We start from the raw sequence: 21,175 nt of genomic DNA, 5'->3' as shown, positions 1-21,175 counted from the left end.
CCTGAGTCCTGGGGTGCCTGCACTCTGCACTGCGAAGACAGCACTGCCCAGCAGGCTCTGGCCACCTCTCTAGCCATGTGGTCCTTCTAGGCCTCAGGGTCACTGCCTACCCACAGAAAGGGTAGAGGGTGGAGTCTAGATGAAACCCTTGCTGAGAAAGGCACACAATCAAGAACCAGCCCCACTGATGACAAGGCCTTCCTCATCTGCCCCACTGGGGTGCCATGGTCCTCACTTGTGAAGGCAGCCGGGAGCTAAGATTATCACTTAGTTCTTCACCTTCATTTTGTTTCAGGAAGAGTTTTAAGGCAGTTTACAGAGAGACAAAGTGTAACAAGATAGCATAAACGTAGGCAGAACAGGAAGCGCAAAGCACCCGTCCCCTGTGCACTGTGGAAATGGGCCCTATTTTCCACCTGCAGGAGCAGTAGGGCCACTGGATACCTGTCCTGCCCAGTGTGCCCCAGGCCTGGAGCAGGACCTTGCAGAAGTGCACCATGACAGAGGCCAAGGCCCAACATGGCGGCGTCATGCAGACACTCAGGAGCCAGGCAAGGCAATGTCAAGGGCATGCACCCCCGTGCAGGAAGGCAGCCCGTGTGCGCTCAGGAAAGGCCGCAGGCAGCATCCACATCCTCAGCCACCTCTCGACCTAACTGGACAGGCTCAAAGGAGATTTTACTCATGCAACTCCTCTACCCACAAGACCTCCTTACAGACGATCATACTATTTCCAGCCATGAGTAAAACTCTATTTAATTTGCCCTGTTCTAAATGGTAAGGTCAATGTAAGAAAAAGATGTTTTCAAAAAGTTATTCAACTTAGTATCGAAATTGGCATGGAAGAAGTGAAACTCATGCTGTCTGCAGAAGACATGATTCTATATATAGAAAACCCTAAAGAATCCAACAGAAAACTCTTAGAAATAATCAACAACTACAGCAAAGTTGCAGGTTACAAAACCAACTTACAAAACTCAGTTGCATTTCCATACTCTAATAATGAACTTACAGAAAGAGAACTCAAGAACACAATCCCATTTACGATCACAACAAAAACAATAAAATATCCAGGAATAAATTTAACCAAGGTGATGAAAGACCTATACACTGAAAACTGTAAGACACTATTGAAAGAAACCAGGATGACATAAAGAGATAAAAAGAGATCCCAAAGCAATCTACAGATTCAATGCAATCCCAATCAGAATCCCAATGACATGCTTCGTGGAAACAGAGCAAAGAATCCTAAAATTCATATGGGGCAACAAAAGACCCCGAATAGCCAAAGGAATCCTGAGAAAAAAGAACAAAGCTGGAGGCATCACAATCCCTGACTTCAACATGTACTACAAAGCCATAGTGATCAAAACGGCATGGTACTGGTACAAAAACAGGCACAAAGATCAATGGAACAGAACTGAAAGCCCAGAAATAAAACCGCACATCTACAGACAGCTAATCTTTGACAAAGTAGCTGATAAATAAATGGCAAGCAATAGGATATACTGGAGTATATGAGGAAGTCTTTTGGTGTAAAACTAATTCGCCTGACCCTGTTTTTCCAAAATGGTCTGAGGTAACTGTTGAGCATGCACTGTATATCTGCTTTAAGTACTTACTATGTTCCAAAGACAAGAACAATGCCTTGTAAGATAAAGAAAGATGTAACTTCCCCCACATCAGCATCTCCATAAGCACCTCTCCCTAGGTTAGGGATTGATTGTTGACCTGCTGTGACCATCCAGCTCAAGACCACAGACCTGCTACCTGTTGTGTTCATAAATGGCTGTGTGAATCACTGTGCCAGCTAGGCCATTTCATGACCATTGCAAAAGGGACATTCCAATATATGTGAAACATTCTTTGATGGTATATAACCACTCTGTACACCCTACTTCTTTGGAGTACTCCCTTCCTTTGTGAAAGGACTCTCTTGGGCTATATGGTCCTCAGATCTGGCTCTTAATAAACTCACCCCAATTTTGATTTATAGATTGGTTATGGATTACATGCATTGACAGAGCTAAGAACATACAATGGAGAAAGGAAAGTCTCTTCAATAAATGGTGCTGGGAAAACTGGACAGTCACATGCAAAAGAATGCAAGTAGACTATTGTCTTTCACCATACACAAAAATGAACTCAAAATAGATCAAAGACTTGAAGGTAAGATGTGAAACCACAAAACTCCTAGAAGAAAATATAGGCAGTACACTCTTTGACATCAGACTTAGCAGCATCTTTTCGAATACCATGTCTACACAGGCAAGGGAAACAAAAGAAAACATAAACAATGGAACTTCATCACACTAAAGAGCTTCCACAAGGCAAAGGAAACCAGGATCAAAATGAAAAGAAAACCCACCAACTGGGAGAAAATATTTGTAAATCATATATCCGACAAGCAGTTAATCTCCAAAATGTATAAAGAACTCATACAACTCCACAACAAAAAAACAAACAACCCGATCAAAAAACGTGCAGAGGATATGAACAGACATTTCTCCAAAGATACACAGATGGCCAATAGGCACATGAAAAGATATTCAACATCACTAATTCTCAGGGAAATGCAAATCAAAACTACACTAAGATATCACCTTACACCCGTTAGAATGGTTGTAATCACTAAGACTAAAAATAACAAATGTTGAAGAGGTTGTAGAGAAAAGGGAAAGCTTGTCCACTGCTGGTGGGAATGCAAACTGATGCAGCCACTATGGAAAACAGTATGAAGATTTCTCATAAAACTAAAAATAGAAATACCATATGACCCAGCTATATCCCAATACTGGGTATCTATCCAAAGAACTTGAAATCAACAATTCAATGAGACTTATGCACCCCTATGTTCACTGCAGCATTATTCACAACAGCCAAGACGTGGAAGCAACCCAAGTGCCCATCAACTGATGAATGGATACACGATGGAACACTACTCAGCCATAAAAAAACAAAATCGTCCCATTCTCAACAACACTCATGAACCTTGAAGGCATTATGTTAAGCAAAATAAGTCAGAGAAAGACAAACACCATATGATTTCACTCATATGTGGAAGATAAACAAATACATGGACAAAGAGAACAGATTAGTGGTTACCCAAGGGGAAGAGAGTGGGAGGTGGGCACAAGGGGTGAAGGGGCACATTTATGTGCTGACTGAGAAACAATAAGGTACAACTGAAATTCACAGTGTTATAAACTATTATCACCTCAATAAAATTCAAAGAAAAAAAGGGGGCTGGCCCTGCGGTGTAGTGGTTAAGTTCATGCACTCCACTTTGGCAGCACAGGATTTATTTGGATCCTGGGCACAGACCTACACACCACTCATGAGCCATGCTGTGGTGGTGTCCCACATACAAAATAGAGTAAGACTGGCACAGATGGTAGCTCAGGGCTAATCTTCCTCAAGTAAAAAGAAGACTGGCAACAGATGTTAGCTCAGGGCCAATCTTCCTCACCAAAAAAATAAACAAATAAATAGAATAAAAAAACAAGAAGAGTTGATACTAATAACTTGCATTTTTTAACTTTACGTAAACAGTTTCATACTGTAAAAACAAAAAAAGCTTTTCTCAAGTTTTTCTCAAACTCTACAGAATTATAGGGAAAATGTCATATACATATTTTAATCATTAAGAAAACATAATAGTCATGCATAAAGAAGAAAAAAATAAGTAGTACTGCACAAAGAATATCAATGTATTAACAAAAACAAATTCAACTGATGATGAACTAAAGACATTCAAACTATATCTAGACTGTCCACAGGTTCTCTTAATATGTTCAAAAATTATCATATGAATAGATTTGCTTTTTGGGTTTTTTTTTTTTTTAACAAGAAAAGATAAAATTGTCTTAGGTAATCAATACTGGTCATACTACCGCATTCCAGAATTCTGCTTAGTGTTACCAACAGGAGGATGAGGATGTCACCAACATGGGATACATATCTCTAAGAAAAAGAAATCAAGCTTACGTTTGTGGAGAACTTTCTCACAACCAAACTCCAAAGGGAGATAACCTGGAAGGTAATCCCATCACCTCAAGAATGCATGATAAACAAATAACTCTTCTGAGAAGTCACACTGCTTTCTGACAGGTGCAAAGATATTTGTGGCCCAGACAAAACCTATTCACAGAGGAAGAACAGTGTGTTCCTGCTATTTTGGGGACAATGACCCTGACATCCCAGGGGACGCCCAGCAAGGCTTTGCGTAATATCTGTTTGCAGGGTAAAGCATGAGGGAAGACCACAGGAGGAACAGGCAGTCCCTAAAAGTATTCTCACCAAGATAGGGACCTAAATCTGATCACTGGTATAGATCTACCAACACATGTACCGGGAATAAGGGGAAAATGTTAACCAACATCACAGGAAGCAATGAAAACAGACCCAGTGCAAATGAGGCCCTGTGTGGATCCTGATTCTAACCACCACAGGAAGAGACCGGAACTTGGGCTGGAGATGAGATGCAATTAGAGAATTACTGTTAACTTTCTAGGTGAGAACGGATTACAGTCATGTTACATTAGGGGGAGAAAGAGACTTCACTTGGCAGAGACAGATACTTAAGTATTTATAGACGAAAACACACGATGTCTTGGATTTGCTTCAAAATAATCAGAGGGGTAGAAGGAGCCTGATGCACTAAGATTGGCACATACCCCACCGGGTGGCCGGATATGGAGTTTTACTCAACTATTCTCTCTACTGCTGTATATGTTGAAATTTTCTCCAATAAAAAGTTAAAATAAAAGAGGGGCAGAAACAGCATACCCCACCTTCCCACAAGCCGAATTTTTTTCCTGTGAAAACAGCCAGACAAAAAAGGTGACTTAAAGAGTATCTAACATTCACATCCTTAGTAGCAAAGTAAGAGGATAACTTACTTTGAGCAAACTTGTACCACAACTAGAAAAATACTTTCAAAATGCCCCAGGAGCATTCAGACGATAGTCAACACAGAAGTACAAAAATGCTAAGCCAAAAACATCAACGACACACAGTTTCAAAAAGCATAGGGCTCTTTTAGTCACCAACAGATAACAAAACAGGCAGGAGGAATGAACCCATGACTGGACAGTTTCTATAGAGGGAGCCTGTAAGTCAGTGAGCACTAGGAAAAGGGAACGACAGGGTCTGACTTTTTCAGAGAAGACAGAGAATGAAACATAGACACCCCCAGCCTGTCGGCAGGCCTCAGGGCAACAGTTCAGGAGGGAAAGGGGACAGCCGTCCACTCTCGGGGATCATTAGTTGCCCAGAGATGCTCTGACCAAATTCCAATCTGCAAAACACAGCAGCACAGTGAGCTACAGGCATCTGCCCCACAGGTCAATTCCAGCCTCTGAGACACATGGAGAAGCGTGCCCAACTCAAGAGGGCCATTTAAGAGTCCTCCTTACAGGATTCTCACCAGGCCAGGCACGTGGGCCTTGCCAGCACCCACCATTACACGCCTTTCACAAGGCTGACCATGAATGACAAAGGTGCCGATGCGAGTGCTCGTCCATCTCACATGCTCCACTGCACCTCCCTGTAGCGACACATGCTCCTGGCGGCCACCTGACCCCTCTGTGATGGCCCTCAGGACTTCAACTTGATAGGGCTGGGGGACACCGAGAGGTTGATGGGACACTGAGGGGCTGGGGACACTGAGGTGACACTGAGAGGTTGAAGGGACACTGAGGGGACACTGAGGGGGCTGAAAGGACATTAAGGGGACACTGAGGGGGCTGAGGGGATGCTGAGGGGGCTTCATCCCCTTTATTGAAATCTGAGTAAGACGATATTGTGAAGAGAAGAGTCTTTATGTGATGTAATCATTGCCCAGCTGCATTTTCTGGTTCTCAGGGTCTTGCCGTGTGTCTCTAAGCCACTGTGAGTGCACAAGCTTTCTGTGTATGGATTTCTCCGTCGTCCCCTCATCCATTCAAACACTTTCGGAAAACTCACCCAGAGTGGCAACTTAGAGTCCAAGGAGCAAATCTCAAGAAAAATGCCAACTGCCAGACTTTTCAACCAAACAAAGGGGGATGAAGCTCATTTTTATGCTTCCTATTTTTTTGGAATCACGTAAAGAAACAGTTTAAATACTAATTTCAGAAATCAACTGATATGTACACACATCACTAAGAGCACTGATTATTAATCTGGGAAACCCAGGCAAAGGCTAGGGCCTTATTTTATGGTTAGAAATGAGATATTAGCATGTCCTTTTTAAAAGCGCTATAGAAATAGTGCTTACAAAAATTTATCATCTCGATAAATTTGTACACGATGCTTCACATAAAACACCAAACAATTATTTGTGAAGCACTATGTACACAGATTCTTATCCTCTCACCCCCAGAAAAACCTGACGATGTGAGAGACACAAGTGTTTCAAATCTAAGGGGCTGAAGCAGAAGGGCCTCGGCTAGTGTCCTCAGAAGGACTCCAGGAGTTCCACAAGCCTGTGAGGAGGGTATGCAAAATCACATGCGTATGCATGTGTCCGTGCACGTGCTGTGTGTGCATGCACACGTGCTATGTACACCTAGGGTAGGCGGAGTGGTGACACCACATGGCGGGATGAGGGTGCATGGCACTGGCACACAGGGAGACCCCTGCTGGTAAACGCCATCCCGCCTAGATGCAAAGGGAACTGAGGGACAAGGGCCCCACAGCATGTCCCGAGGGTCCTGGCCGGGTCCCAGCCTCCCAGCCCCACCACAGCAGCCTCAGGTGTTCAGGAGGGTTCCCAGTGCTTCCTGCGACTCCACCATAAGAACTACAACACAATGTGACCTACTGCTTACATACGTTCTGACGTACAAAGCTGAAAAAGCAGAAAAAGAAGTCACAGCATGTGCTGATTCCTAAGAGCTCCTGCTGCAGGACACAAGTCACACACACCTGAGGTGGCCCTCCTGCACTTTCCTCCGCCTCCTGCCCTGAAGGAGGCTCCTCGCCCTTGGCCACCACCTCCTGCAAGTCCAGACCAGATGCCTCCCCTGCATCCCCAGGCACACGGCTTCTCTATGCCCCTCCCAAGTGCCACTGTCAACCTTGCTCCAGCAGACCCCGTGAGCTGGCAGGAGCCCGCACTGCTCCCTGGAGGGGCCCTGGGCCCGCCTTCTCTGCCCTCCCATCCCTTTGCTTCCAGAGGGCCCGGGTCAACCCTTGCCTAGTCTAGTCCAGTCACCTACAATGGCCTCTGGAACAGATCCATGTGCTGCACTGCTGCCTCCAAGGAAAGGTCAGGACCCTACCCTCCAAGGAAATCGCCTGCCAGGTGCACCCCAGGTGTGTCCTGACATCCCTACTCCCCTCCCCAACCTCTGAGATCATGACGACACAGTGTGGCAGGGCCACTGGCACCTCAGCAACAAGTGCACCTGAAGGGGTTTGCAGGGGTGATCCATTGGCATCAAAATTCCTCTCGGTGAGCTCTCCTGGAAGCCACGGTCTGGGCGCTTCCCTAGGACCCCAATAGTGAAGAGAGAAGAGGCATGACAAGCACACCAAGCACGCCACATGCTCTGCTGGGAGCAAGTGCTGTGGGGTTTGGAGGACGCAGGGCTGGGAGTCCTGGAGGGGAGCCAGGCTCTATGGTGCGCAGTCAAGGAAAGGCTCGCTGAGAAGAAGATCTGACAAAAGCAGGTGAGAGCAAAAGCTTCCAGGCAGGGAGGAGGACAAGTTCAGAGGAGACCACACCCAATATGTTCCAGAAATGGGGTGGCAGGCGGCCAGCCACAAGAATAAGGGAGAGAACAGGAGATGGGATCAGAGGGCACATGTGGCGTGAGTGTGTGCAGGGCCATGTCCAAGGATCAGACTGTGCAGCCCAGGGTTCTGGGGTGCAGCGTGGGGTGCACAGGGCGGGGGCCACTGTGCAGAAAAGACACTATGGGTGGGGCAGGCCAACAGCCAGGCGCCTCACACAGGCACCTGCTCCTAGACCTGACCGCGAGCACTCTGATGCACCTTCTCCCCAGTGAGGCTGAGCACCTGAGCACAGGCCCCAGGTCCTCCTCGCAGACCCAAGTCCTGCCTAGCACCTACCCCAGAGTGGGCCTCATGAACACTCCGTAACGACTGTCTGCAAGTACCACAGTGCTCTAACGAGAAGATTCAGAGCGAGGAGAAGTCCCAGGAGGCCCAGCAGCTCTGCCAACATCACAACACTTCTGTAGGGGCCAGAGTCCCACCCCCAGGTCACCTCTGAAGCCACTGCTGCCCCAGAAGGGGCCACAGTGACACAGAGCAGTGCCCCTCTCCTGCGGCGCCTACTGCTCTGCTCGCTGCCCTCTGCAGCTCAGTCACGTGCACGTCTCCGAGCTCCTGCAAGGCTTCCTGGTGCTGCTGCTCCAGGAGCAGGACCTCGCCACACACCCTTGTCAAGCTCCTTTCCTCCTCCAGCAGCCCCTCTGACCATGCAGGGCCACGGCCAGCTCCTCCTGCCACAGGGCGCTACAGCCCACACACGCCTCCATGCCACCACCCAGGGGCCTCCACACGCCTCCCTCACCACCCACCCACACCTCCCTGCACGATGATAAACACTCCACATGCTTCCTACCATCCTGTGTTGCTACCTATAATAAAATTAGACCATGTCTTTAAAATAGTTTTCACATGTGAACATATACATGTTTTGCCCTCTTGAATATTCTTTTAGAACGTCGTCGTCTTCAAACCAAATAAATCAAAAAAACCTAATTTAAAGCTATGGGCTGGAAATAAGCCCTATTCTCCACAGATCTGTCTGTATGGTAGGAAACTGAAGCTAACATCTGAGGGCCTGCGGCTGGAGAAGGCCGGCTGGCCTGGGGGCACCCCCAGTATCACTGGACAGCTCTCTAAATTCAGACCACAAGGACACTGTGGCTCTATCCACTCCCAAGCAGATGCCTGTGTCTGGGACTGCCCCAATACCTCCCGTGAGGTCTGAACGCAAGGACAGGCCAGTGGCTCACAATGGGTGACCATCCCTCTACCCATGCCCGTGGCCGGGAGAGACAGCCTGAACGTGCCCAGCTTTCTAGGAATTCTCCCAAGATCACACCCTCAGACGACACAGAACAGGCAGAGCTGCAACGTAAAATGAAGCCATTGCACCCAACAAATCAAGCTTACCTTTTCCTTTCTATCTTAAACAGAGCTGAAGGGAGGCAAACGATAACCTAACTTTGGGAGCTGCCTGACAAGGAGAGAAGGATGAAACTCTCCCAGGAACATCTCCTCATAAATCTTGCCCGAATCAGGCAGTGAACAGTTTCCACCTGGTATTCGTGTTCATACAAGCCTGAGATTACCTATTTTGTAATTTGGAATATCTACTTCATAAATATTTGACAAGTATTACTTTTTCAGAATAGTGATTAATTGAATCATCAGCTGTAGATCATTTCACTGCAACCTAGGAACAAAGATGCACATCACAGCCTGCACAGAGCAGCAGCTGCCACTGTCTGCCCCTGGGGTCTGGCATGCCCACCTCGCCCACATGGGACAGAGCAGCTCCAAGAACTGAAAGGAGATGTGACCACACAGAGACTTCAGTCTAGGTGGCAAGACAGTTTTAGGCCAAATAAACATGTCCAAATGCATGAGACGCAGGTGAGCTGCTGTGCAGATGAGGAAAGGTGGGTGCCAGCCCAGGGCAACAGGGCCTTCTCCTTGAAATCCCCTTTCACGCTAAAACAAAGTGCCTACCAAAGGCACAGTCACTGCTCTTGACACGTGACAGAGGGTTGCATTTCATGGAGCATCAATCAAGGGGAGAGAGGCTCCATACACACAACAGGAAAACTGGAGCTGCTGAGGCCCTTGAGACCAAGCCTTCCCACAAGGATCAGGGGTCAGCCTCGAGGAGCACTCGAACCTATGAACTGCACACACAATTCTGTGCACACGCACATATACACATTTTTCTAGGACCAGAGAGCCAAAGCCTTCACCAAGGAGCCTGTGATCAAAAAAAACCCTTAAAACTTCCTGTTCTATACCCACCTCACAAGGAAACTCAAAGTTACCACTGATGGCACAGTGCATGAGGCATGGAAACAGACATGCGTGCACAGTGACACACTTGCACAGATGCACATTCAAGAATACAAACATGTAGCTGAAACAGTGCAGCAGGAAGAGACCTGTCCTGAGGGCAGGCAGGCCCCCCGGACCCTCACCTGGTGTGCTCCCTGAAGCTCAGGGGCTGGGGCTTTCAGATTTCCAACACATTTAGCGCTCGTTTCAATTCTCAGGCTGTCCTTTGCAGACTGGAGCTCTTTGTCATGCTTCAGCTTAAGCTTCCCTAACTCCTGAGTCAAAATCATTTGGTGAGAAGAATTCTTTTTCTGCAGCTGTCCCTCAAGGTCTACTCGTAACAGCTCTAGGGCCCGTCTGTGCTCATCCCGTATGGCCTGAATTTCAGACAGGTAACAAGATTCCAAAGAATCCAGGTTTGACAAGTGTCTTGTCTCCAAAACGCTGATTTCAGCAGCATGTTTTGTCTGCAATTCAGCCACACGCGCTTCTGAAAGAGCCCACTGTTCACTCTCGAACGCAGCCCTCAGTTGATCCATCTCGGCCTGGTGCTGGGTCTTGAGCTCAGCCGTCAAGGACAGAACATGCTGCTGGTGTCTCTCCTGGAGGAGCTGGAGCTCACGGGTGTGCTTCTCCTGGGTCTCCCGCAGGGAGGCATCTTGTTCTGCAGCGAGCTTCTCTATGATTTCTTTACGTTCTTCTAAAAACCTGGGAGGACATGCAAGTGAAAACAAACAGTAAAATATGCAGTCATAAGAGCACCAACCTCACTTTGAAATACTTTTCACATTTCCTACAGGAAACACTACTTCTGCTAGTGAGATCATCACTCTTGGATTTAATTGTTCTTACTCCTTCTCCGTCTGTTACAAACGGTCTGAGTGTCACCACCAGAAGTAAATGGGGAGGAAAGGGCCACATGAAGCCAGAAGAGCTCTGAGGCCAGAGCCCAGGCATCCCCAGTCACGGACTGAAGGAAAGGACACAGGATCCACACCTAGGAACCACATACACATTTCTAACAGACACCATGGCAAAGTAGGCATGACTGTTCACTCATGGTGAGCAGGACCTTGACAGGAAGGGGTGGTAGTATGGCTTAGGGGAACCCACAGGGCTGCAAAAAGCATTCAGAAAAACTCTTCAGTTCTGAATTGAAGGATGTAAATTAAAAAGAGCCACAAGTGGTGCTGCCTAGCAAAAAGTGAGGCAGGCAGGAAGACTTACTTCTAATTAAGGCACCCAGAATCCTACCAGGAACTGGGAAGAGCCTGGAGCCTGGAATCATACATTGGTGATGTGCCTTGGGGAGTTCAAAGAGACAACAAAAGCTGTGATGACTTTTATGTGCTAACTACACCCCAGACACTGTGAAAGTCTTTCCATGAACTCTCCATCTATCCTTACCGCACAGGGAGCACACTAGGGTTTTGTGAGGCTGAACACTGTGCCTACGTCCACCCAGCTCAGACACAGTGGGGACCACAATTTGAACTCAAGTTCTCAGACCCCAGAGCAGAAGCTCTTGCACCTCACTTGTGATGCCGGAGAGCAGCTGACACACAAGAAGCAGCAGAACCAACAGCAGGTCCGATGCCCCAGGACTCTAGAACACCCCTGGCCACTACAGTCCATATTTGCAAAAAGTGTCGGCACCAACAGAGGCAAAAGAACCAAATCACGTTCAAAATCTAGTTAAAACTTCAGGGAAGTATGTATATATTTTAGAAAAAAAATTTTTTTTTAAATATTTGAGTTTTAAAAACACAAAAAACTAATATGGGTGAACTGCATGTCTTTGTGATAAATGAGGTCTAAAGTTCTGCCACTGAAATTTTAAAACTTGCAAAGAACAAAAACGATGTGAAAGAGGCATACACAGTAGCATCCACCAAAGGGACGTGGACTCCACTGGAAGAATCTGGACGCTGTTTCTGCCAGCATGTCTCAGTCACAGGACACCTAGCTCAGGCCCATTGTCGTTTTAGGGTGAAGACTGAGTGTTCAGGACTCAGAACGTCACACTCTGCTCCACCTCCTTGCACACCTTTTCGCCCTACTGAGAGACAACAGCATGTCTTCCCAGGGAACCTGCCTCTGCCTCTGCTGGCTGTCTCGGGGTGAGGTCTCACACAGGAATCTGGCAGACGACCCCACACTTAACACAATCCTACAAGAACATCACCCACCTATTCTGGGCCAATGTTAGTTGGAGGGCACAGTCCTCTTTCAGGCGGAGCATGGCGAGCTCCCAGTCCTTGTCTGTGGGGGCCAGACCGCCACCTGGCTCCTGGTCACACTGGCCACACTGCAGAGACTCGTCCCCAGTGAATCCCACCTCCAGCTGCCGCAGGCGGCCCTGCTGCTCCGCCAGGGAGCCCGCCAGGTCCCGGATCTGGGTTGCCTGCCGGTCCTGCAGTTGCCTCATTTCGATTTCTCGAAGCTCAAACTTGTTTATTATTGACTGTTTCTCAGATTCCGCCTGTCCTCTCAGGTCAAGGAGCATCAGTGTCAATTTCTCTTCAGCTTTTCTCTTTAGGTCCTCACTCGTAACTTTCCACTCTGCTGCTCTTTCTTTGAATTCTTGTTTCATTAGCTGAATCTCCTCCTTAGCTTTCTTCAGTTCTTCCTGGTGAGCTTCAACTAAATTATGTTTTACCTACAGATAACATAATTTTATTTAAGAGGGAAGAAATTCAACGAAAAGATTACTGGCAGCAGAAAGCCAAAGCCATCTCTAAAGACAGTGAAACTTTCAGAACATACAGGCATTATGCTGATCAGAGCAATGGGAACGTTTCTTATGTTGATGGGAATACAAGGAAGCTAAAATGGAACAAATTTAAAACTCTGTGCTTAAGTAAAATGTATCTACATCCTGGCACCTAGATCAACTGTTCTTTATCTCTGAAACTGGCACAAAAACTCCCTGAACTGAACAAATACACACAAGTGCAGCACACAAAGGTGGGGCTTGAGGCCTTCTTTGTTGTGCCAGGACCAGCAACAGGGGAAAATCAGACACATCATAGTCTCCTGTCAAGGGACAGGCCAAGTGCCCCAGACAGAGCGGAACTACCATCAGGAAGGAGATTAGACATCTGAGCAAGAAAAAGAAACAGTATAACGAGTTCAAATCTCTGGGCTTCCACAATTTATATTCCAGGGTATACAAGGACCCAGTAACTACGTTTATGGACATAAAGGAAAACACGCTCACAATGAGTCAAAGGATAGGAAATCACGACAAAACATAAAAACTATTAAAAAGACCCAAATCAAAATTCTAGAATCGAAAAATACAATATCTTAAAGTTAAAAATTCACTGGATGGAATTAAAAGCAGATTAGAGATGAGAAAAGAGTTAGTAAACTTGAAGATCACCAGAATTTAACCAACAGGAAAGGGAAAAGATTAGAAAAAACAAAATGAACAGGACCTCAGGAATCAAAAGACATAATGTCCATACAAATGGAGTTCCAAAAGGAAAGAAAGAATGGAGCAGGAATGAAAAACTGAAAAAATACTTAACGAAAATTTGGTGACAGACATAAACATACAGAATTTTCTTTAAGTTATTAAAATAGACCACCACTTCAATAATGTCATTATTAAATAAGAAAAGAAGAGATCTAGTATAAATTTTCTTTTTTCAGTTAACTATGTTTCTTAGGATCCCTGTTTCCTTTTCTCAAATATTCACAATTTTAGGTACTAATTTTTAAGAATTTCACAAGAGAAAAAAATTTAAAAAAAAATCATACCTAGCATATCACAGTAAAATGACCAAGAACCAAAGATAAAGAGAAAAGTCTTTGAAGGAGCCAAAAGAAAGTGACACATTATGTTCAGGGAAATAGTGACTGAATGATCACTGACTTCTCATCAGAAACAAGGAGGTCAGAAGAAACAACATCTTTAAATCCTGAAAAAAAATCTGTCACCCAAGACTTCCATAGGTACCAAAAATATTCTTCAAGAATGAAGGTGAAATAAAGACTTTTCAGCTAAAAGAAAACTTGTACAGCACATGTGCACAACAAGAAATGCTAAAGGAAATTCTTCAGGCTGAAGGGAAATGGTACCAGACATAAACTCAGATCCTCGGGAAGAAATGAAGAGCACCATGAATGGTAAATGTAAGACTATTCTTCCTCTTAATTTCTTTCAAGTACATACGACTGTTCAGAGAAAAATTTATCATATTGTGGAGTTTACAACAGTAGATGTAATACCTATGAAATTATAGCATAAAAGACAAAGAGGAGATGATAAATGCACCTCTACAATTATAGGGCTCTTACATTGTCTGTGAAATGCCGTAACATTAACCCTAAGAAGAATGACAAGTTAAGAATGTATCTTCTAACCCCTGGAGCAACCATTAAAAGCATAACGCAAAGAAGTATAACTTACAAGACAAGACACACTAAAATCAATTCCAAAATATATTCAAATAATCAAAAAGGCAAGAAAGATGGAACAGAGGAACAAAAAAAAAAAAAAGAAAAACATATAAACCATGTAGAAAACTAACAGTAAAATGGCAGACCTAAGTCCGACCGTATCAACAATGACACAAAATGTTAACAGACTAGGCACTCCAATTAAAAGGTAGAGTTTCTCAGAATGGATTAAACAAAAAGACCCAACTTTATGCTGCCCATATGTGTAACATAATAAAAAATAAATGTTTGGTCTTTGTCCCCAGTTCCTGCCACACAGCTGCTAAAATCCTTGGAATCTCAGGAGTCATAAGAGGGTCTCCTATACGCTAATGAGATGACTGGACAGCTTCAGGGTGTAGCTGGTCCCCAGAAAGACCACCACACAAGCAGAGGGATGGACCTTTCAGCCCCACACCCAACCTCCAGGGCCAGGAGAGGGGCTGCAGGTTGAGCTCAACCACCAATGCTCAATGATTTCATCAATCATGCCCACGTAATGGAACCTCCAAAAAAACCCTAAATGATGGGATCTGGAGAGCTTCCAGGTTAGTGAACATACAGAGATGCTGGGATGGCAGCACACCCAAAGAGGGCACGGAAGCTGCGTGCCACCCCATACCCTGCCCTATGTATCTCTTCCATTTGGTTGTTCCTGTTGGCAGCCTTTATAATAAACTGGTAAATTTAAGTAAACTATTTCTCAGAGTTCTGTGAACCGTTCTAGCAAATTATTGAACCTGGGGAGCAGGGGAATGTTCCGACTTTGTAGCCAAGTCAGACAGAAGTGGCACAGTCTCATGAGGCTGAGCCCTTAACCTGGGGGTCTGACACAAGCTCCAGGTAGTTACTCTCATCAGATTAAAAGTAAAATGGACAAGAAAAAGGTACACCTTGCAAACAAAATGCAAATGAAGGCTGGAATGACTATAGTCACACAAGAAAGTAGATTTCAATACAAAGACACCACAGGAGAGAAAAGAGATATTTCATAAACGATAAAAGGGTACATTTTTCAGGAAGACATAACAATCTCAAATGCGTTATGTGTGAAATAACAGAGCTTCAAAATACTTAGAGCAAAAACTGACAGAACTAAAGGGAGAGAGAGAATTCCACACCCCTCTCTCAATAACTGATACACGTCGATGAAATGGTGGTCCAGGAATTATACATACACACACCTGAACATCAAGTCATTGGGGAAAGCCTGACCCTTGGCAAGTAGTGCCTGAGGCCAGGTGCTGACAGTGCACGCAGACCGCCAGTGAACGCACTGCAGCCCCCACGGCCACCCCGACATAGGCAGCCCTTGCAGCCTCCACAAAGCTCCATCCTTCGCTCTACTTTGCTCCAAGTTCTCACAACGCCTTAGTTCGGGGAATAACATGTAATCAAACTTGCAGGTAATAACAGCTTCCTATGAAACTCTATTTTCATGGAGAGTGAAAATCCAAGACAACATTCACAAGGAAGGACAGGGGTGAGAGGATCAGGCCACAAGCAACACGTGGAGGGAATATAGCTTAGTCAGAACATGGAAAAAAAAAATCGAAAAAATTATAGTCACTTTAAATGTATTATCCCGACACAGTGGTAACACCATGCCCTGCCTGCACTGGCTGTGTGATGAAGCTCATCAATAATCTGGTGAAGGTTTACGTTTTCTAGAGTATTTCTCAGTATGCACTCGCACTGCGCACTCTCCATGGCTACACGACTGACTGTCAAGAGGAAGAGCCTGGGGGTTCAGGATGCCACTGGAGACACAGAGGTAGACAAGGCCTGCAGGTGGCCATGAGCCAACCAACTGGATGCCCAGCCAGTTCCCCTGCCCCTGGAGCAGCAACGAGGAGTCACAACTCTGGCCCTGGCTCAGGGTGGATTCTTGCCTCAACTCTGAGGAAGGCACTAACCAAACACTGCTACTGGTTGTAAGAGGGATGGATCTCGAGGACCTGTGGACTGACTTCCTCACCTCCAGCTGGCACAGGCCACCTGTTCACAGGAGGCCCAAGAGGCCACAGATGAAAGTGGGCATGAGCACCTTGCTGTGAGGAGTCACAACTTACTTTCTCCAAGTCCTCTTTCAGGTGAACTTCATACTGCAACTTCTCCTGTAAATTTCTATTTTCTATTTTTAAGAGGTCAATTTCTTCCTTGAGCTCCGTCTGAAGAAGTGAGAGTTTAACCTTGTGCTCGGTTTCCAAACACAAGACTCTGGCTGCCACCTCTGTCTCCACCTCCAAGGCCGTGTCCTGTGCACACTGGAGACATACCCGAGCAAGCCCTGGGAGGGGACAAGAAGGCAGAGAAGATAGGCGCGACGCTTGAGGTCACCCACACACAACACAGACAGGACACTCACCTTCAAATGCCTCAGACAACACAGACACTCAGACTTCGAAAATTCCTGGGTGAGCTCAGTGTCGGAAGTGGACACCACCACACACCGACTATCAGCCCAGCATCCACTTTGCCCTGCGCCCCGGACGAGGCGCCCTGCGGCTGCCCCCTCCTACCCCCACCCAGTCTGCTCCTTTAATCTAGGTACCAGGTGACTGTTATCAGCCGCAGGGGATGCACAGTCCTAGGCCAGGCCCTTTCCGACATATTCTGGTCAGGGCTTGTCACATGCCTGGGTGTGAGAACGAACTGATCGCAGTGCATGTCCATCAGTGCCCAGTGACGTAACACATCACATGATGGCCACATGGCACTTATCACACAGAAAGGAGAATGGAGAGCAGACGCCAAGCCCAGCATGACCTCGGCTCTTGGCAGCACGTTCCTCCCCTCAGCCCACCCTGCCCAGCTCTGAGGGAGCCCTCAGCAGGACAGCACCCCGGCAGGGACCCTGACCCCGCCAAGCCCTCAGGACAGGACTCTCTTCCTCCCACCTCAGCTCGAGCAGGGACAGCAATAGCACCCACCCCAGGGCTGGGCTGAGCTAGAACACGGCGGGTCGGGGCGTCTCTCCTGGAATCTGTGTCCAGGGCTGGCCTTATACCTGCTCTCCTCAGTGGCAAGGCCACTGCCTGCCCCATCCCCCAAGCCCGTGGGATGACCACAGCTTCCACACCCGCGACCTGCCAGCCGCTCCAGTCTCCCATGACCCCCAGAGCTGCCGCCAGTTGGGCCTTCTCCTGATATACTCTGAGACGCCACGTGAGGACGGCACTGGGGAGGCCTCCAGCACCAGCACGGCAGAGTAAAGGGCCAGTGTATCCACGTCACTGACTCCCAGTGGAGTCCATCGATGCTGAGGCGCCCGACCTCCCCACAAAACATTCCCCACAGGCTGGATGCCTGCCAACGCGAGAGCAGTGAAGGGCACAGACCTGGACCAGACTCTTCCGAGAACCCCACACGCTGCTCCCTTTCCAACGCCCGGGTCCCTGCAAGGTCCGCCTCCTGCTGGACGTCCAGGGAGGACTCCACTGCTGCGACTTGGCACCGGTGGTCATCTTCTGACACAGCATGCAGACACAGGCTCTCCTTCGGGGAAATCACACCGAGGAAACGTTCTAACAAGCCTCTGCCTCATCACCCACCCAGTGCCTCCCATGTGACCCTTGCTGAGCCGTGCTCCTCATGCCGTCTCTCTCTGCCCTGAACCTCTTCCAGAGGGACTGCCTCATGGGAACAGCCACCTGCAGCCCACACTGGAAGGCACTACTGAAGCTCATGGGCCACGGAGTTGGCGAAGCCTCCTGACACACATGCTGCATCCACCGAGGCCAACACCAAGCACCAGCTGCAGGAACACCAGGCAGGCTGTTCCCAGGAGCCTGAGCACAACATTCTTGGAGCTGAGCTGCAGGCAGACCCTGCCACTGGACCCCCTCCCTGTGCCCTCCCTTTCCTAGGGTCAGGCCTCCCTAGCTCACTCCCTTTTCTCTTTCACAGGCCATGTAGCCTCCGTGACCAGCGACATGGGCCAGGGCCTCAGCCAGAGGCAGCCTGCTCAGCTGTGGGAGCCCCCGGGTTTCTCCACTCAACTGACTGCTGAGCATACTCATGCCCTCCTCCGTGTCACCCTCCCTCATACTCCCCTTCCAGAACCGACGATGGGCCTGCTCAGGACCCAGGACCCAGCCCCAGGAGGAAGGAGCTCCCCAGCGCAGGGTCTCTGGTGGCTGCTATGACCAGCCCTGACAACAGGGCCCATCCTGAGCATCCTCATGGAGGACAGGGAGGAAAGAGGGAGGGAGGGAAGGAGTACTCAACGCATGCGTCAACATTTCCTGTTTCCCTTAAAATGCAACCAGTAGACCCATCTTCCTCAAAAATCACAGAAAAGTCACACAACCTAAACTTCAAGCTCCCAATAAGCTCTAATTATCTTTTAAGTCAGACTTAAATTCTTACATTGTTACAGGAATCAACAACTTGACAGATGAGAAGAATCAAGTCCAGAAACAGACTCGTGTCTCTGTGACAACTAAGTACACGAAAAGGTCATGTTTTAAACTGGAAGGACAAATTCAAGGAGTCAGTCCTGAAAGAGTGACTCATTGTTTAGAAAAACGAAATAAACTTGGAGCCAACACCTCCTGCCAGACAACAACCAAGTTCCAGATGAATGAACCAAAACTACAGACTTTAAAAGAACCAGAGGACAACACTGTGACACTATGAGCCTGGGGACGAAGAGCCAGGGCAAGGGGAAGGACTTGCATGCAGATGGGGCCCAGGGGCCAGAGTGAAAATGAGCACAGCCAAGTCCACAGATGAGCAGAGTGCACACTCAAACGGGAAAAACGGCCAACAAAACAGAAAAGGTGGAGAAGGAAAAGCACACAAACACAGAACAGTCAATGAGTAAGTGAAAAGAGTCAAGCCCAACAATAACCAAAGAAGCGCAAACCAAAACTAGACACAGGCTGGTGACCAGGAGAGGAGCTCAGAAGCTGTGGTGACAGCCAGCAGTGGCAGGAGGGAAGGGGGCTGGCTCCCAGACCCTGTGAATAGGACGTTCAGCCAGGCTCCCTTGGGGAGGGCAGGCCAGCGTGTCAAACTGCAAATATGCAGATGCATTCACACACACTGCACACATGCACACACACACTGGCCTTTCAGTTAAACAGACACACACTCCATATTTTATCTTCCCTCCTTCCTGAAATATAGATAAAATGAGACGAAAAAAAATTTTTTTAAAGATTCACCCTGTGCTGACATCTGTTGCCAACGTCCCTCTTTTGTTTTTTTTCCTCCCTAAAGCCCCTGTGCATGGTTGTTTATCCCAGTTCCAAGTTGTTCTAGTTGTGTGTGAGCCAGTGCCACAGCATGGCAGCTGACAGACGGGTGGTGTGGTTCGACGACTGAGAAATCAACCTGGGCTGCTGAAGCAGTGAGTGCCAAACCTCAACCACTAGGCCGTCAGGCCAGCCTGAAAGGAAAACATTTAACTTATCAACCTCTGGGAAGAAACAAACCAGAGGAGTGACGTCAGCAACATGGTGGTGTGAGCGCACCGGGGACTCTCTCCCCTCCAAATTACAACCAAGAAGAGCAACTGCTTTCCAACCAAAAAAATAATCCTAACAACAGAAATCGTCAGAGACCCACAGCAGCCAAATGACAGAAGGCAGAGAGGCTGGAGCCGTCCTCAGAGGAGCAGCAACCTGGTAACAGAGAACTTCACTCCCACCCCTAGAGGATGAGATCGCTGCCGTGGGTGTGGGAAGGACTGGGGGAGGGACCGCGCATCCGGGGATCGTCCAGGACAACCACCGCCAGTGCAGTGGAAACCCTCTAACAGGGAAAGCTTTCGTGTGGGGGAGCCCCAGCAAGCCAGGGACCCAGGAGACCACAAAGTGAGAGCTGATCCAATCCACGTCAGTGTGAGTGAAAGTGCCCCTCCTCCCCCAAGCCACGCTGCATGCCCCCATTGGGGCTGAAGGCACAGGGCTCAGAACACACGGCTCTCAACCACACCCCCATCTAGTGGCAACAGGCTGTAACTGCAACCAAATAATAGCATCACGCGCAAAAACCACTCCTCAACCATGAAGCAATTTATAAAAGCTCCAGTCCAAAAGGAAAACAATAAAAGTATAGAAGTAGCTCCTGAGGGCTTGGAAATGGGTAAACTAAGTGAAAAGGAGTTCAAAATAGCTATCCTCAAAATATTCAATGAGGTAAAGGGAAATATAGACAAACAAATCAACGAGTTCTGGAATTACTTCACAAAAGAGATTGAAATTATAAAGAACAATCAATTAGAAATACTAGAGATGAAAAATACAATGGATCACATAAAACAGAATACGGATTCCCTGAATGCCCGTGTAGACACCATAGAGGAGAAAATTAGCATAATCGAAGACAGACAGGCTGAATGGCTCCAGACAGAGGAAGAAAGAGAACTAAGACTTTAAAAAACTATACAAAATCTCAGAGAAATAGCTGACTCGATGAGAAAATGCAACTTAAGAATCATCGGAATTCCTGAGGGCGAGGAAAAGGAAAATGGAGCAGAAAGTGTGCTCAATGAAATAATAGAAGAGAACTTCCCAAATCTAAGGATTGAGAGAGAAATGTGTGTGGAGGAAGCTTTCAGATCTCCTAGATTTGTCAATGTAAAAAGACCTACTGCAAGGCACATAGTAGGAAAAATGGCAAAAATGAAGGACAAAGAAAGAACACTCAGGGCAGCAAGGCAGAAGAAAAGAACCTACAA

The 21,175-nt window shown here is 47.2% G+C and overlaps 1 protein-coding gene across 39 annotated transcripts in view; it reads right to left on the bottom strand.

Annotated features, from left to right (window-relative positions):
- The window catches only part of PCNT (pericentrin), a 142,253-nt gene that overhangs the window by 83,837 nt on the left and 37,241 nt on the right, over window positions 1-21,175 (bottom strand). For 29 of the 39 annotated variants that reach the window (XM_070598017.1, XM_070598031.1, XM_070598034.1 and 26 more), the window contains 4 exons: window positions 17,829-17,985; window positions 16,560-16,777; window positions 12,231-12,700; window positions 10,185-10,749 (listed from right to left, as the gene is read on the bottom strand). The exons of 2 other annotated variants lie outside the window; for them this stretch is intronic. In XM_070598017.1, coding sequence (XP_070454118.1) covers window positions 10,185-10,749; window positions 12,231-12,700; window positions 16,560-16,777; window positions 17,829-17,985 — 1,410 coding nt within the window. The remainder of the gene's footprint in view (window positions 1-10,184; window positions 10,750-12,230; window positions 12,701-16,559; window positions 16,778-17,828; window positions 17,986-21,175) is intronic. 8 more of the 39 variants (XM_070598040.1, XM_070598041.1, XM_070598050.1 and 5 more) reach the window with 1 other exon arrangement.

This window comes from Equus przewalskii, chromosome 27 (assembly GCF_037783145.1).
Source record: "Equus przewalskii isolate Varuska chromosome 27, EquPr2, whole genome shotgun sequence".
Classification (NCBI taxonomy): domain Eukaryota; kingdom Metazoa; phylum Chordata; class Mammalia; order Perissodactyla; family Equidae; genus Equus; species Equus przewalskii.
Note: the sequence above shows the minus strand (reverse complement) of the source record. Positions and strands in the feature narration are given on the sequence as shown.